This window comes from Durio zibethinus, chromosome 7 (assembly GCF_047325235.1).
Source record: "Durio zibethinus cultivar Kanyao isolate XHJ-2024 chromosome 7, ASM4732523v1, whole genome shotgun sequence".
NCBI lineage: Eukaryota > Viridiplantae > Streptophyta > Magnoliopsida > Malvales > Malvaceae > Durio > Durio zibethinus.
The window spans coordinates 16,676,416-16,691,738 of record NC_143168.1 but is presented as its reverse complement, the minus strand read 5'-3'; the positions used below and the strand labels follow the sequence as shown (position 1 = coordinate 16,691,738).

Below are 15,323 nucleotides of genomic sequence, written 5' to 3'. Positions count from 1 at the left end.
TGAGCTGCTTGGATTGCATGGTCAGCAGGGTGTGATCATTTTAAGAAGCCAAATTATCAAGCAAATATATATATATATATATAAATTGATGACAGTGTTGGGTGCATTTTATAATGCTCTTTAAGCAACAAATTAGATCCAAATAATCATGACTGATATTAGATCTGCTGCAACTGGAGTATTTTAAGAATGGAGGATGCTAGATTGCTCTTGTAACCTCTAGGTCTTTTGCCGAATGGGCTGAACTCAACCTGTTTGTTCGACCATTTTTTTTTAATAGCCTGTTTGTTCTACTTGAATGCTAATATCAAAATAATATCTGTGTTGACTAAATTTCAATTATTTAAAAAAAAAGATATTATTTGTATTTTTAAAATAATTTATTTATTTTTATTTAATTATTGATATAAAGTATTTTTATTTTTTATATAATAAAAATTAAAAAATCATTAAAATTTTTAATGAAACTTTCTTTCGCTTAGATGAAATATTTTATTTTCATCCATAAGTGATTAAAATTGTATAAAAAAATGTAGTATGATGGTAAAATGATATAAAAAAAGTAAATGATAAATATGAAACCCCAATCTAATACAAGTGATAAATTTGATCATTTTTTTCATTTTAATTTAAAGAAAAAAAAATTTTTTTATGCAAATAAGCATGTGCACAACATGACATCTTTAAATATGCTTTGATATATGTGTGTATATATATATATATATATATATATATATTACACGTGGCATGATAGAAATTTAATCCTTGAAAAAAATTAAACGGCATCATTTTGTCACTTGATATACATGAACTAAAAGACAAACTATTTTTGTGTTCTTTTCTTCCATTCTATTATCTCGTAGGCCTATCGTCCCCCTGAATCTCATTTCTCTCTATCTGTCTCTGAACCTTTCGCGGTGCATTAGATTCAGGTAAGCTGAGCTTAGGTAAGATGTGTTTCACTCAATTTATTTGTTTGAAAATCAGGTTATTGAGTTGTTATAGTAATTTAAGTAGCTATGGTAATTTGAGTTTTAGTGATGGTAAATGGTGAAAAACAGAGGATTTTAGTTGTAGAGGGAAGTTTCTGATGGTTAATTTAGTTAGAGGTAGGGGTAACTCGCAAGTAATGTAAGATATGCAATGGATTATTAATCTTTAATTTTTTTGTCTTTGCAAATCAAAGAGGCAAATTGAAATGGAATGAATTTGTTGTTTCCTGGTTTTAAATTTGCTTATATTTTAATTATAAAAAAGGTAAAACAAAATAGAAAGCATAAAGAAGAAGCAGTGATAACTCAATTTTATTACAGGTTCATCTATAAGTAAAGTGGTAAGTAGGAATTTTACTGGCAGGCAACATGTTTCTCTATTCCTTAACACATTATATTTGGCCTTAGAAAGTAGAGTGATTTGTATTTGCATTTGCATTTGCATTAGCATTAGCAGCAGCATTTATTTGATGTGAATTTATGTTTGAAACAATGTTGTCTTCTGTAGGCTTGAGGAAGAATCAAGGTTTTTCTTAAACATGAAGTACTTTGAAGAGAAAGTATAAGCAAGAGAATGGGAAGAAGTTGAGAAGTATTTATCTGGTTTTACAAAAGTTGATGATAACTAATATTCCAGTTGCTGTAGTTGCAACTCTTGCTGCTTATACATTACTTGGAGCTCTCAGTGTATTATGCCAAACATTTATAGAGTTTTGTTATTTCCTTGAAATGTGTATTTGTTATTTTATAATTCTATAATAATATTTAGAATATGGACTAACATATGCTTTGTCCTACTTTTGGTGCATAACCTTTCCACTCTCCAACATCAGCAACAGCTAATACTAGTGCTTTAGCAAGCTAGATGGCTAATGCTTCTACCTCTTCTTCTGTTCAAGTTGCTGTTGTCACTGCATCATCCATGCCTGTTCCACAAAATCAAGGTTAGAACTTCAATTTTGACTCATTGGTAATAGCTTTTACAAAAATTGGCATAATTTGGTCACTTGCTTTATTAATGCACATCAGACAAAATAGTTACAAGATGGTCAAAACACCCATTTAATGTTTTGCTTAAAGTTTTGGGCATGGTTCCATTTTAACAATTGTAGTCTTAAAACATCCAAGAACACCTCTAGTAACGCCAAGCATGGTTGAGTATCAAAACCCTGACCATGAACAGCAAGTGTGGCCTGCTCCATCAGTTGAGGAGGTAATTTCTCATTTTTTTTGTTTGTTTTAATTATTCAATATTGGACTATGCACTAATAGTGTACCAAAAACCATAGCTTTTGCTTAGGAGACGTCATGTAAATCCCATAATCTACCAATGTCATCATCATCTATTTATTTAAAGCATATGTTCTCTGTTCTCCTTATCATAAAAAAATCAACTTTAAGACAAAAATCCCATTAACAACAATGGCTATGATTCCAAGGTTTTTTAGTAGCAGGAGAATCTATTCTTTTTAGACATATGGGATCCTTTTGAAAGTTTCCCACTAACCACAAGCTTAATAGCCAACGCCCCTTTCTCCTCATGTGAAACCTCTGCAATTGCCAACACCAGGATAAACTAGAAAGAGACCTCAAAGGCTCACATGTTCAAGGCTAACCTTTCAGGGCTGAAGAAAGAAAAGGTGTTAGTGAAAGTTGAAGAAGGTAAGGTGCTGCAAATTAGTGAAGAAAGTAGCAAAGAACAAGAAAACATGAATGACACTTGGCATAGGATCGAGAGGAGCAATGGCAAGTTTTTAAGGAGGTTCAGTTGTAAGAGATTGCAAAGATGGATTCCCTAGAATTATAGAGCAATAATAATTTTCTTCGATGTACCTCTAGAACTTCAAATGCTTTAAAAATTAAGTATTTAATCTATCAATTTATAGCTTACAAAATTTCCTTTAAATATCACATAGATTTTATAAATTTTTTATAATACTTATTCATAACAATAATAAAAAATTAAAATCCATAGCAAAATGTGAGCTTCACTCTAGAATATAATAAAATCATCTAAAATGTAATATACTTTTTTGATTGTATGAAAATATTTGAATTTAATATGCTTAAATGATACATAAATAATTTTGAACTCAAAACATAACTTAATTAAATAATACAACCAAAGGTGACATTTAACATTATCAAAACTTAAATTTTAACATCAACAATTTTTTTATCCCATGATCTCAGTCGTTTTTATTAAATTATAATATATAGCATTATATATTTAACTAACAATTAAAAGGAAAAATTAACTTAAATCAATGTAAAATTTGTTTGTTTTACATTTTTTTTTGTAGTTATTGATTTTAATAGATTCAAAAAATAAAATAAAATTATTTTTTGACTTATTTCTTTTATCTCTTAAATTTATTAAAACCAATATTTAAAAAAATTAAACTCTTGCCTTAATAATAAATGATCATTTTGTTCTTATCAATTTCATTTATTATTTTTGGGTTTGGTGATTTGTATTTTGTAGTTACTAAAAAGTGATTTGTTAATTACGATAGATAAAATAATTTGAAAAAGAAAAAGGAAAGTGGGACACACCAAGTGCTCCTTTGTTTTTTTGGCAATTGGCATGCATGTTTTACACGTGGTATTGGTCTTTTTGTAATTATTAATTTACCATAATATCCTTAAGAATCTTGCAGAATCACAATATTAACATTAAAAAAAGTATCTATATATATATATATATGAAAAAAAATATGCAAGGGTGAAACTGAAAATAAAAGTAACACTGAGACTGAGAGAGAGAACTATCAAGTGTCAACTCTGTGCGCTTCCTTTGTATTCATATTCATTCAGGTTGTCTTTCTCTCATTTTGTATTTTTTAAAAATTAATTTATTTTGAATTTATATATATTTAAATTAAGTGGAGAAAACAAGACTGGTTGGTGAAAATGGCAAGGCAAATTTAGCTGCACACTTTATTTGTAGTTAATTGTATCTGATTCTGAACCTCACACCTAAATTTGGGGAACCCCTTTATTTCTGATCTATCCTTAGATTGTTTCCTCAGAGATTGTTGGAAAATATTGGAATCTCCTTGTTTTCAGAGTTTTCACACTCCTTTCTATAACTCTTATAAATTTCATTTACCGTTTACTCTTTTCCTTTTTCTTTTTTTTTTTCCTTCGAATTTCCCAAATTCTTCCCATCTCTGACAGTTTTTGCTTCAAATCATCGCATGATTTCTGGTGAGTTTATTCGACCTCTTTTTTTTATTATTTTAAATTACTGCTTCCTCAAATTCTTTGAAAAAATCACCTTTTTTTGGGGTTGGGGCTTCTCTATTTTTTTGGGTTTTGTCCTTTTTTTCTTTGTTTGTTGAAGTTCTTTTTTTTTTTTTTTTGTTTCCAGAATTTTGAAAAAACGAGCAATATTATTTCCTGTTGTAAAAGAAAAAGAATTAATGAAATTATAATATTAGTGAATAGTTTTTATATATTAAAGTAACATAGTATTAAATTTTAATTATTAGTTGACAAAATTATATATCTTTTAGTATTGGTCATATATATATATGTGTGTGTGTGTGTGTACTTATGTATGCATGTATGTTTGAATGATTATCGGTAAAAGGACTATTTAGTTTTCATTATAAATTTTAATTCTATGTAGGAATTAATTTAAGCCCCTGGATTTTTAATTATATTTAATTATATAATTAGAGGAATAAATTATAAATATTTCTTTAATTTTATATTTGATGTAATTATATTTTAGATTCTATATAATTATATTAGAGTTTTGGTTAAATGTTTATTTAATTATATATTTTATGTTAATTTTGATAATATCTTCTCAAAAAATAATTAGAAAATATTTCATATACTTATACATTCAATTGGATTATTTAATTCATAAATTCTTTATGTTTGGTATTACATAAAATGTTTACTTTTTAATATTATATGAATTTATTTGATTGTTATATTTTGGGATCATATTATACACTAGTTTATATTCATACGTCTAATGTATTTTCATGTAATTGTTTTAACCATTTTGATGTATTTATTACATTTTTATGTCAAATTAAATGTAGTTATTAAATTTATTCTTAATTAGTTTTCATATATGTTTTTCTTGTGATAAAAGTTTAAAATAAGATATCACTATGTACACATGGAAATGATCACCTACTTTATTGAAATTTAAAGATAATTGAAACAAGAATATTCTGCTTCCAATGTTTTATTTTGCCAAAAATGTCTTTTTTGTCCTTTTTTTTTCTGGCAATAAAAAAAACTTACCCAACAAAAATAGGAAACAAAACTTGCAAAAAATGACAAAGGACAGTTTTGTTGTATTGCCTATTTTGTTTCTGGTTATGTTCACAATGGCTGGTGGGATTTTGCTTGTTATACATTGCAAAACTTGGATTGTCCAGGTTGTTAGGAGAACCCCAATTTGTCTTTTGCTAAATATTTTGTTGAAGTTTTGAATTAGATTGAGGTAGAGATGATGTTCTGTTGTATGCTTGTTGTTCAAATTAACCAGTTTGGTTAATTGTTTTATAACAACATTCTTTTGGTAAATATACCTTTTCTTCTACATGATGTTTTGTAAGTGTATCGTTTCAGTATATTGTTTAAAATTAAGTGCTATTATATTGGATTTTCTTTTCCCTGATATATTTGCTTTGCTAAATTCAACTAATTTACTGGCTGTTGTTGGTTCTTTATTTTAGCTTTCTGACAAATGTGATGTTTTTTGCATGCAGTCTCATTTATGTTGCCTTCAGTTCTTTCAAATTATACGGATTTTGTGTGGATTCAGTTGAGCCACTGCCCTTAGTTAACATTGCAATTTTTTTCCTGCTCCTATCTAGTTTTTTATTCATTTACTTGCTAAGCAGAGTATGTTTACCATGGGCATTGGATGGACACATACTATCAAGTCATGTTTCAGTTGAGCCTAGAATCTCTTTCCATTTTATGCTATGAGAACTTCTAGTGAGAATTAGTTTGAAAGGAAATCAATTTCACTGGGCAAGAAATTGAAAAGCTTTAGCACTTTCCATTTTTGCATTGAGAAATATAATCTCAAGCAAGCCGTAATTAATTACCCACTAAACCTATTTTCCTCACTTTCCTTTTCCATCAAAAGTGGTTGATAATTGATAATGGCTTATGTATTTGACAGTAGTAGTTAGTTCATTGAAGGGCTATAAAACATCTTTTTAAACAGCTATTTTTGTTACAAATAGTTCATTTGTGCAATTCTCTTATACCCAATTCGTGAGTTTTATATTTTCTTCTAATATCCAATTTAGGTTGGAATGGATTGCTGCATCTGGGTATTTCTTAGGGCTTTTCTTTGACTGAAATTTGTTGGCTATCATTATTGTTTTCCTATTAGTTTTTATAAACTGTTGTTCTTGCTGTAATTAGTGTGGAAAAGTTTTGATTTCAAATGTGGTTTTTTAATTGAGTAAATTTCCAAGAGCTCTTCATAAAGCTGGCCATTCATATGTTTATGCTATTGACTTGGACATATACAGCAAAAGATGCCTTGTAGCGTTCGACAAACCTATCTAGATAATAAAAAAGTGTCAGAGGTAGGAAAGGCTAACTGGTTCAAGAATTCTTTGCAGCTGAATGATTGTAGAAGATTGTCAAAGGTTAGATACCTTTCCTGTACTTTGCCAACGTTAAATAGTTGAGTTCATACTCTTTTACTTTGTGATTAGCTTGAGTAATTTTTTCTATCACTGTCCATATATTATTCAGGATTCCAGAATTTCTTCCTTCAATTTGAGGAACATTGATCAGAGGTAATTCAATTTTGGTTGTTAGATGTGTACAATGTACTTACATGTCCTATGGCTTCAAATTAAAAGTGATTCACTAAAAATTGCTTTAGGTTACATTTGGAACTTAAATTTGATTTCGTATAAAAGTGGGTAATAGAATTCATGAAGAAATAACTTTTTGTTATTTTTCAAATTCATGGATTTGCTAGATCTTTATTTTTGTGGAGGATTTGAAATACCTTTACAATTTAGGAAATTTGAAATTCATCTACTTAAACCATTTCAAACATATAGGTGTATTGAAACTTAACTAGTGTTTAGATGATGTTTACCTTCATCACTCAATTTATATAAACTAGTGTTTAGATGATGTTTACCTTCATCACTCAATTTATATAACAAGCAAAATTGAAATCCATTCTCTGAAATTCATATTCGCAAACATAGAAATTAAAGTTGTTTTGTGCTTGAGACAATACGTTAACTGTTAATATTCTTTATATTGTATCTTTCTATTGTATTATAAAACTGGCTTTTATGTCCTTGAATCTAGGAATATCATCATAGTCTATGCTACAAGAAAGAAAATGAAAATTTCAAACTTATTGAACAAAAAACGAAGTTATTGTTTACTATCAATATTCAAATCAATATGAAAGAAAATCTTTGTTTTAAATCTGTTGAAATCCATCCCTCATAGAAGGGATATTCGGTGAAATGTACTAGTTCATATGACTTGAAGTAATTCCTTTTCTACCGAACAGGTATCATAGACAAAATACTTACATTTTATTGACGTGGAAAAATAAAGAAGTGAATGACAAAGTACTTCCTTCTGCCAAACCACCAGCTAATGCTTTGTTGCCTTACTCAAAGTGAGAAAAAATTATGTATTTCTTTCAAAAAGGTTTGACAAATACTCTTTAAAATTTGAATTATCAGTCTATAATGTCTATAATTGTTGCTCAAGGGGTGTGAAAATTTTGTAATGACTATATTACCCTTTGTTTTGAATCAAAAATTTCTTATGCTAGTTACCAGAAAAAATCTAGTTATGTTAAGGTGATTTTTATTTATTAATAGTCTTTGTCCTGTTAGAGTAAAATGACATTTAAGAAATTGATAAATCCTAAATGATTATGAACAAATTGGGTAAAATGTAAGCCAAAAAATTAGTGGCAGAGCTAGGGTTTCTATTAAGGGGGCCAAATACATCTGCGATTACATAATCATTTGCATACACATATTATATTATATATATATTTTATACATAAAATTAAGAATAAAATTATGATGAAAGCAAATATTTAGTTAGAAGTCTATTTTTATCAATTCATTTTATTTTTCTTTGTTATTACTTTTTTTTTTTATCAATTCAAAATAACTAATGAAGTCGACTTTTCAATTCAGGCTAATTAGATATAGCTTTTCATGAAATATTGGGAGTTTCTAATAAAATTAATGTAAAAAAAATTAAAGATTAAAATGTATAAATTAATAGAACTTAATAAATAGATCTATACATTATAACTTTAAAGTTTTCAAAATTTTTAGGTAAATAATCCAACCAAAGCTCTTAAATTACTCATTTTTTATTTTCATTCATAATCTTTATGTAACTCTTTTCTAGTCATGAACTTCACGAATTTTTCTTAAGAATTTATATGTTTTGCTATTTTATCTTTTATTATTAAAGTGTTTAGCTTATTTACACTGGAGTATTTAACTTAGTGATTAGTGCATAATTCTTCATCCAGTTGAACTTGAATATGTGTGTATATGTGTGTTTCTATTGTATTTCACTTTCTTGTTCAGATGAAACAACTTTGATAATTCCCGATTACCAACATTTATGGCTGGAAGCTAATCATTATTTACTTCTTTCTCATTTTTGGATGTGCATTGCATATGTATTTTTCTCTTCTGACATTTTATTTATTTGATTGTGTGACTGGGTCTATCTCCTGTTAATCTTTTAGGTGTGCCATTTTGACTTTCCCTACACTTGAATCTGATGGGCGGTGGAGAATTATTGCACTACCCTTGCAATATTTTGATCAAACTAACCGTTTTGGATCTGGAACTCAGTTGAATATGAATGGTCTGCATCTGGTCTCCTCTCCATCCATTAATTCATTTAAGGTTGATGGATGGAAGGCACAGAAAGGGCCTCAACCTGAGATTACTTATTCTGCCAAGCCTTTTAGAGACAGAAGCTTTTCTGGATCCAATATGCAACATCAATTTCACAACAGAACCATTGCAAATAAAATGACTAAATTGAATGAAGTGTCCAACAATTCTTCCTGTCATAGTTCCATCGCTTACAATGATTCCTCTGCTGTTATGTCTAATGCTTCTAATCCATCTGCCATGTTCATTGATTGTTTGGAGGAATACAAGTATACAAAGAGAAATTCACGAAAGAAGCCAAGAAGGAAGGGAAAACATAAAAAGAAACATTTGTGTGATGTTCACTCCAGAGAATCAGAAGTCTGTTCAGAGTATACCCGTGGAAGTTCAGCATCTGAAATCTGTGGTAACAATGACATTAATTCTGGATCACATGGAACTTTACCAGAAGTTTCACCATCTGATGGTTTGCTTAATATAACTGATTTTGCAGACAGCAGCAATAGTGCTGTTACAATTTTTCAATCACCAAAAATATGCACATCTGACATTGATGAAGTGGATTTATCAGAATTTATTGTACCTTCTCAAGTTCAGAAGCTTCCTAGGGAGCCTCATGCAGATAATTCTGAAATTGGTAGTGAAGACCAGCAACTTTCTAGGTGTAAAGGAGATATAGAGAGGAGACATCCTTCACATATGGGCTCTGTTGTAGGTATACATCAGAAAGGTTTCTCTGATATGTGTGGTTCTCTAATGTTGGACTCAGTTTCTTTTGGTTCAAACAGTGAAGATGGTACAAGTGCTGGTCATAGTGTCAATCAATTTAACGACAACAGCCATGAAATCAGTCAATCAGAGCTACCAGGTTCCAGTACCAAGAAGGGGTCCTTCAATCGCCTAAACTCATTATGTAGCATTTCAGAAACCCGTGATTGTGCTGAGGGAACCAAGCTTGGTCTGGCTCATAGCAGCTTTGATGGAGGAATAATTGCATCAGGCAAGAGGGGTAAGCAGTTCAAATCTATTCCCGGAAGTTCAAGTCCTTGCAAATTTGGAAGTATAGGGAACTTGCATAGTCGAATGGGAGCAGAGAAGAGTCATTCTGTTTGGCAAAAGGTTCAGAAGAATGCTGTAGAGAAATGCAACACTGAGTTGAAGACAATAAGTCCCATTTGTTCACAGTTTGATGTTACTTTAAAGGATTCTCCTTTGCTGAAAAGAAATTCTAATGCTTCCTATGTAACAACCCTACCTATTACCGATGATAAGAAAAGGGTAAAAAATAAGGTTCCTAGGAAGTTGAAACGAAAAGTTAGTCCAGCTTCAAGACAAGAAAAGTGCAGTTCTTCCAGGAAGGAGTCTCATCCCAACAAGGTAAACTTAAATGCTCACGTAAAGTCTGGCATGCCAAAAAGTGAAATATTAGATGTTTTAACTTCTTTGGATGACCCTGGAGTAATTAAAAGTCTTTCGAGGTCTTGTTCTCAGCTTGGTTGTGTGATGGTTGAGACAATGAAATCTGAATCAGTTAACGACTTTCAAGTTGGTCCAAGCAGAATGGAACCATGTGAAAGTGTCTGTGATACTGCTTCTGGTTTGAATAATATAACTATAGAGAATCAAGACAGCTTACTGCAAAAGTCATGTGTCCCTTTGGACCATTCAAATTTGCTTGAGGTGCACACTCCAGTTTTCCTTCCTCATCTGATGGTGAATGGTGTTGCTCAAACAGAAAAAGAAATATCTCTTGCTGAAAATGGTAAGCAAAGCCATAATTTGAATGCTGTTCTCCAGAAATGGATACCTATTGGGATAAAGGATCCTGGATTTACAACAACTGCCAGATCTGCCAATTTGTCATTGGAACATTCTAATGAGCCAGATGCTAAAGAGGAGACTTTCAAAATTACTTTTGAAGAGAAAGTTGCTCCCTGTTCTAAGAATCTTTCTTCAGAGAATACTGGAACAATGTGTAGCATTAGGAATGATTCAAGACTTGCAATTAGTTCTCCTGAAAATGAGAACCATATTCAAAAAGTGAGGAATCTGAATGCTTGCGTAAATGATAATGAAGACAAGCAAAATGGGGCTAATTTCTTTATTGATGAAACTAAGGAACAAAATTTATCAGCAACTGATTTAAGCAAGATAGCGAAGGCATTGAATGAAGCCTATAGGGCACAAATGGCATCTGAAGCTGTTCAGATGGCCACTGGGAGTCCCATTGCTGAGTTTGAAAGGCTTCTTCACTTTTGTTCTCCAGTTATTTGTCATTCATACAGTTCAGTAGGCTGTCAAACTTGCTTGCTGGACCAGCATCCTAGTGCTCTATTGTGTAGACATGAGATTCCAAACATCCGATTGGGATGTCTATGGCAGTGGTATGAGAAACATGGAAGCTATGGATTAGAAATAAGGGCAGAAGATTATGAAAGTCCAAGGCGGTTGAGCGTTGATCAGTTTGAATTTCGTGCCTACTTTGTGCCTTTCTTGTCGGCAGTTCAAGTCTTTAGGAACAGTAAAAGTCATTCCACCCATAGCAACACCAGAATTTCTTCTCCTGGAGTTTCTAAGGCTTGTGATATTGGTTCCACTTCACTAAACTCTACTAATGTCGATCATCTTCCAATATTTTCAGTTCTTGTTCCACAGTCGCACACTACAGAACCAAGTAGTCAGTCCCAAGTAAATGATGTGGTTAGATCTGAACCATCTGCAGCTTCTTCTAAAGATATGTTACCTGTTGAATCTGTTGACTTGGCATGTTCTGATTGTCTTGAACTAGTTTTTGAGTACTTTGAATCTGAACAGCCTCAGCAAAGACGAGCATTATATGAAAAGTAAGTATTAATTTTATTTCTTGTCTCTAGTTTCCCTTTGCAATTTCACTGCTTTTGACATCTGATATTATCCGATCTGGTATGATCCTCTCGGATTGTATCATTTTACTTTTATGTGTTAAGTTTCCTACCTAAGTGGAATCAACTCACACCTCATGGTTTCCTTTCAAGTGTCTCCACTATTCTCACTGTTTCCTTTCAACCACTTCCCCTGTTCTCTGCTGTCACCTGCCAAGCATATGACCTCATGGTTTCCTTTCAAGTATCTCCACTATTCTCATTGTTTCCTTTCAATCATTTCCCCTATTCTCTGCTTTCACCTGCCAAGCATAAGCATAGTAGTTTTCTGTTGTGATTGCATGGATACAAATCTTGATGCTAAATACTCATAAAACTTTATCTTTCTCTCGTGATTGCATGGATACAAATTTTGATGCTAAATACTCATAAAACTTTATTTTTCTCATTCTTAACTTCTAACATATTTAATGAGTGGAATCGTGACCCTGACTGCTCATGCTTCCGAGAGAATGGTAAACTGAATGCAGTAAAAATGCTTTTTTAGCCTCATAAGTCTTAGGTGTCCTTTTTTTAATTCTGTACTTGTGTTTCTTCTGGCTGTGGCTGCATTGTTATTAAAAATATCTATAATTAGTTGTTCTTGTTTTAATTAAACGAAAACAAGCATTTAATGGTGGGACAGCCGGGAAGGTATAGGTTAACATAGTATTTAATTTGTCACTATGAGTTAACCCTTTGGCTTGTTGGCAGCTTTGGGGAAATCTAGTTTGCTAATAAAAATAACAATTTTATTTCAAATTCCTTGATCCTGGTTCTGTTTGTTTCAGGATACAAGAACTGGTTAGAGGCGATGTATCTCCTCAGTGCAAAATGTATGGGGATCCAGTTAATCTGAACTCCATAAATATACATGATCTGCATCCTCGATCTTGGTTAGTGATAGAATATGCTTCACTTAACAAAAAGTGAAAAATTGTTTTGGTCTTATTTAACGTAAGATGAAATTTATGTATTATCTAGTTATACCAAGAGTCCTTTTAATGTTTGGTTGCTTCTATATTTCAGGTATTCTGTTGCATGGTATCCTATTTATAGAATTCCAGATGGAAATTTTCGTGCAGCATTTTTGACATACCATTCACTTGGCCATTTTGTTCGTAGAAGTTCCAAGTTTGATTACCCTAGTGTGGATTCATGTATAGTATCTCCTGTTGTTGGTCTTCAGAGTTACAATGCTCAGGTACCCATAATTGATTACTCAAATTTTGAAGATCAACTTTGAAACTTTAGGTGGCTTTGTCTTGCTTTTCTCTTTTTTTTTTTTCCTAACAGGTTTTAAGATGTCCTCTGTTGGCTAATTTATTTTGTTTGGACAAATCTCCTTACCCGAACTTTGATGTATATATGAGCATGCACCAATCATTAACTTTGATAGGAATTTCTTGGTCTTTAAGCTTGCAGGCTTTTATGGGATAGAAACAGTCATATGTGTATACTGTTTTAATTCTAATCGACAAAGGCAAGCTTATTAACTGTGTAAATTCTATTTTACTGTCATAAAGATATCTTTGACCACTGATTCAGTGTTTTGTTTGACTTTGACATTAAGATATGAAATCTCAACCTTTTAGGAGCTTAAGAGAAATGCTAGAGTTAGATATGTACTTGTTTGAAAATAAATGGTAACATTTTAGCTTTGTACTTTTTTGTTTGAAAATAAATGTTAGCATTTCATTAAGTTAGTTTGTATTTTAATAAGGGTTATTGGAATAATGAATTATATTTTGGGACATACTAAAATAATAAGATGAATATTCAAGTTAAAATTTGGGGGAGTATTATATATTTATATCTATATACTAGGGTGTTTTTGTCTAAAGATCACCCTCTCTTTAAGGTGAAACCATTTAACTTGATGTTGGAAGTTTAGAAATTTAGGATCACGGAGGCAAATACCAAATTGGATGATCCCATCTGATCACGTAACTAAGAGCTCAATCAGCTGCTTTACTCCCCATTTCATCAGCATCTCAAATGAATATTGCCTTCTAGTCATTTGCGCCAAATATAGAATCAACTCTGTTTTATGAAACTTTCCAATCTGACGTATATGCATGTTTAATAGTCAAAGTAAGCTTTGAGAACCTCATGTTATTAACAAATGTACTTATACTGGTATTGGTTGAGTCTGTATTATGAATAATTACATTAAAGTATCCTATGCTTGAGCCCTTAGATAAAATCTGAGGACTGGAATTGGTTGAAATAATATTGTTACTTTTCTGTGTAGGTTTGAATAAGGAGAATGCACCTGATGTCTCTTGGATCAAAATACATGAACTGGTTTTGCCTTTATTGCTTAGATACGGCCTTGTGCTGTCTATTTATTCTAGATATTGACTTCAGAACTTAGTTTACAAAAGTAAACATTCCGTTCATAAACTACCATGAAATTATTGATTTGGTGTTCACTTCAGCTGTTGATTATCAAACAACAATGCCATTAGTCGATATAATGTGAAAGCGTATCTTTTCCTTATTTTGTCACTGCCTTCCATTAGTTATTAAATTTTGTTGTGCTGCCAATGATTATGTACTGCATATATTTTTAAAGGTGGTGGATTCTTTAATAGTTAATGCAATGGCTTGAACAGGGTGAATGCTGGTTCCAGCCAAGGCACTCTACAATGAATGATACTTCTGAAACCCAGAGCTTAATCCCTTCTGAAATACTGAAGGAGCGGTTAAGGACTCTCGAGGAGACTGCATCTCTTATGGCAAGGGCTGTTGTCAACAAAGGAATTCAGACATCAGTTAACAGACACCCGGATTACGAGTTCTTCCTCTCTAGGCAACGACAGTGAATTATGTAAAATTAACAAGTAGCCTCTTCACCTTGTCAATTAGTTCAGCTATGTTCAGGTAGAAGTTAACCTTAATAGGGAGTTCAGTTCATAGTGTTATTTGGCCAGTGAATGCTATATTTATTATGTACAGTTTGTATGAGGTCCTTTTGTCTTTAAAACTTGGTAGAAGGTGCATAGCTTTAGCAGACAAGCCGGACGATGTATATAAGTTTGTTTAATCAAAGTTGAAAATTTTACAAGTTTATAGTGTTCAAACCATGCATAGAAGCCCACAAACATGCAGGTTTTACATAAGATGGATTAATAAGTAAATTGCATCAAGTGTTTGCTTTCAGAAAAATATAGGGAGAAGCATGAGATTATGATATATCATGAAGCCAGGAATCATGTTTGACCCCATTGAAGGTGATATTTTCATCTCTGATACCTTCAGCTGGACTAGTGAATGGATGTGGATGCAGCGTTTTTTTGGCAGGCAGGCTCCACCCAATATTGTTTGTTTGATCAGACCTATGTTTTGTTTGGTGCTGCTTGGAATTCGACTTGGAACCGGGCAATGGAATGGTTGAGGGTGGTAAAAAAAAATCCAAATATATATATATATATATATATATATATATTTATTTATTTATTTATATAAGGTAATTACTTAAAAGTGCAAATTTCTTTTCAAAAAAGAAAGTATATAATTTCAAG

At 31.5% G+C, this 15,323-nt stretch overlaps 1 protein-coding gene and 1 long non-coding RNA gene across 10 annotated transcripts; both read left to right on the top strand.

Moving 5' to 3' along the window:
• The first annotated feature begins 826 nt into the window (after positions 1-826).
• Positions 827-2,839, top strand: LOC149518029 (uncharacterized). Of its 2 annotated transcripts, none has more exons than XR_016343515.1 (4): positions 827-947; positions 1,501-1,679; positions 1,826-2,205; positions 2,616-2,839. It is a non-coding gene; the product is annotated as an uncharacterized LOC149518029 (long non-coding RNA). The 2 variants fall into 2 exon arrangements; XR_016343514.1 differs by having other exon boundaries at positions 832-932.
• An 874-nt stretch (positions 2,840-3,713) lies between these two features.
• LOC111276844 (uncharacterized) lies at positions 3,714-14,866 on the top strand. Of its 8 annotated transcripts, none has more exons than XM_089763650.1 (9): positions 3,714-3,809; positions 4,173-4,202; positions 5,732-5,786; positions 6,512-6,631; positions 6,741-6,784; positions 8,743-11,739; positions 12,588-12,692; positions 12,826-13,000; positions 14,415-14,866. In XM_089763650.1, the coding sequence occupies exons 4-9, from the start codon at positions 6,518-6,520 to the stop codon at positions 14,622-14,624; spliced, it is 3,645 nt and encodes a 1,214-aa protein (XP_089619776.1). In that variant the 5' UTR covers positions 3,714-3,809; positions 4,173-4,202; positions 5,732-5,786; positions 6,512-6,517; the 3' UTR covers positions 14,625-14,866. The 8 variants fall into 8 exon arrangements, with proteins under 8 accessions (XP_089619776.1, XP_089619780.1, XP_089619775.1 ...); XM_089763655.1 differs by lacking the exon at positions 3,714-3,809 and adding an exon at positions 7,528-7,670 and having other exon boundaries at positions 3,968-4,202; XM_089763654.1 differs by lacking the exons at positions 4,173-4,202; positions 5,732-5,786 and having other exon boundaries at positions 8,743-9,302; positions 9,390-11,739.
• Positions 14,867-15,323: the final 457 nt, after the last annotated feature.

Bases quoted from the DNA above. Each gene is read 5' to 3' on its own strand.
- LOC111276844 (XM_089763648.1), top strand. From the start codon at position 6,518: ATGCCTTGTAGCGTTCGACAAACCTATCTAGATAATAAAAAAGTGTCA. The intron at 6,785-8,742 runs GTAATTCAATTT...TTAATCTTTTAG, and splicing joins TTGAGGAACATTGATCAGAG to GTGTGCCATTTTGACTTTCC. The intron at 11,740-12,587 runs GTAAGTATTAAT...TGTTTGTTTCAG, and splicing joins AGACGAGCATTATATGAAAA to GATACAAGAACTGGTTAGAG.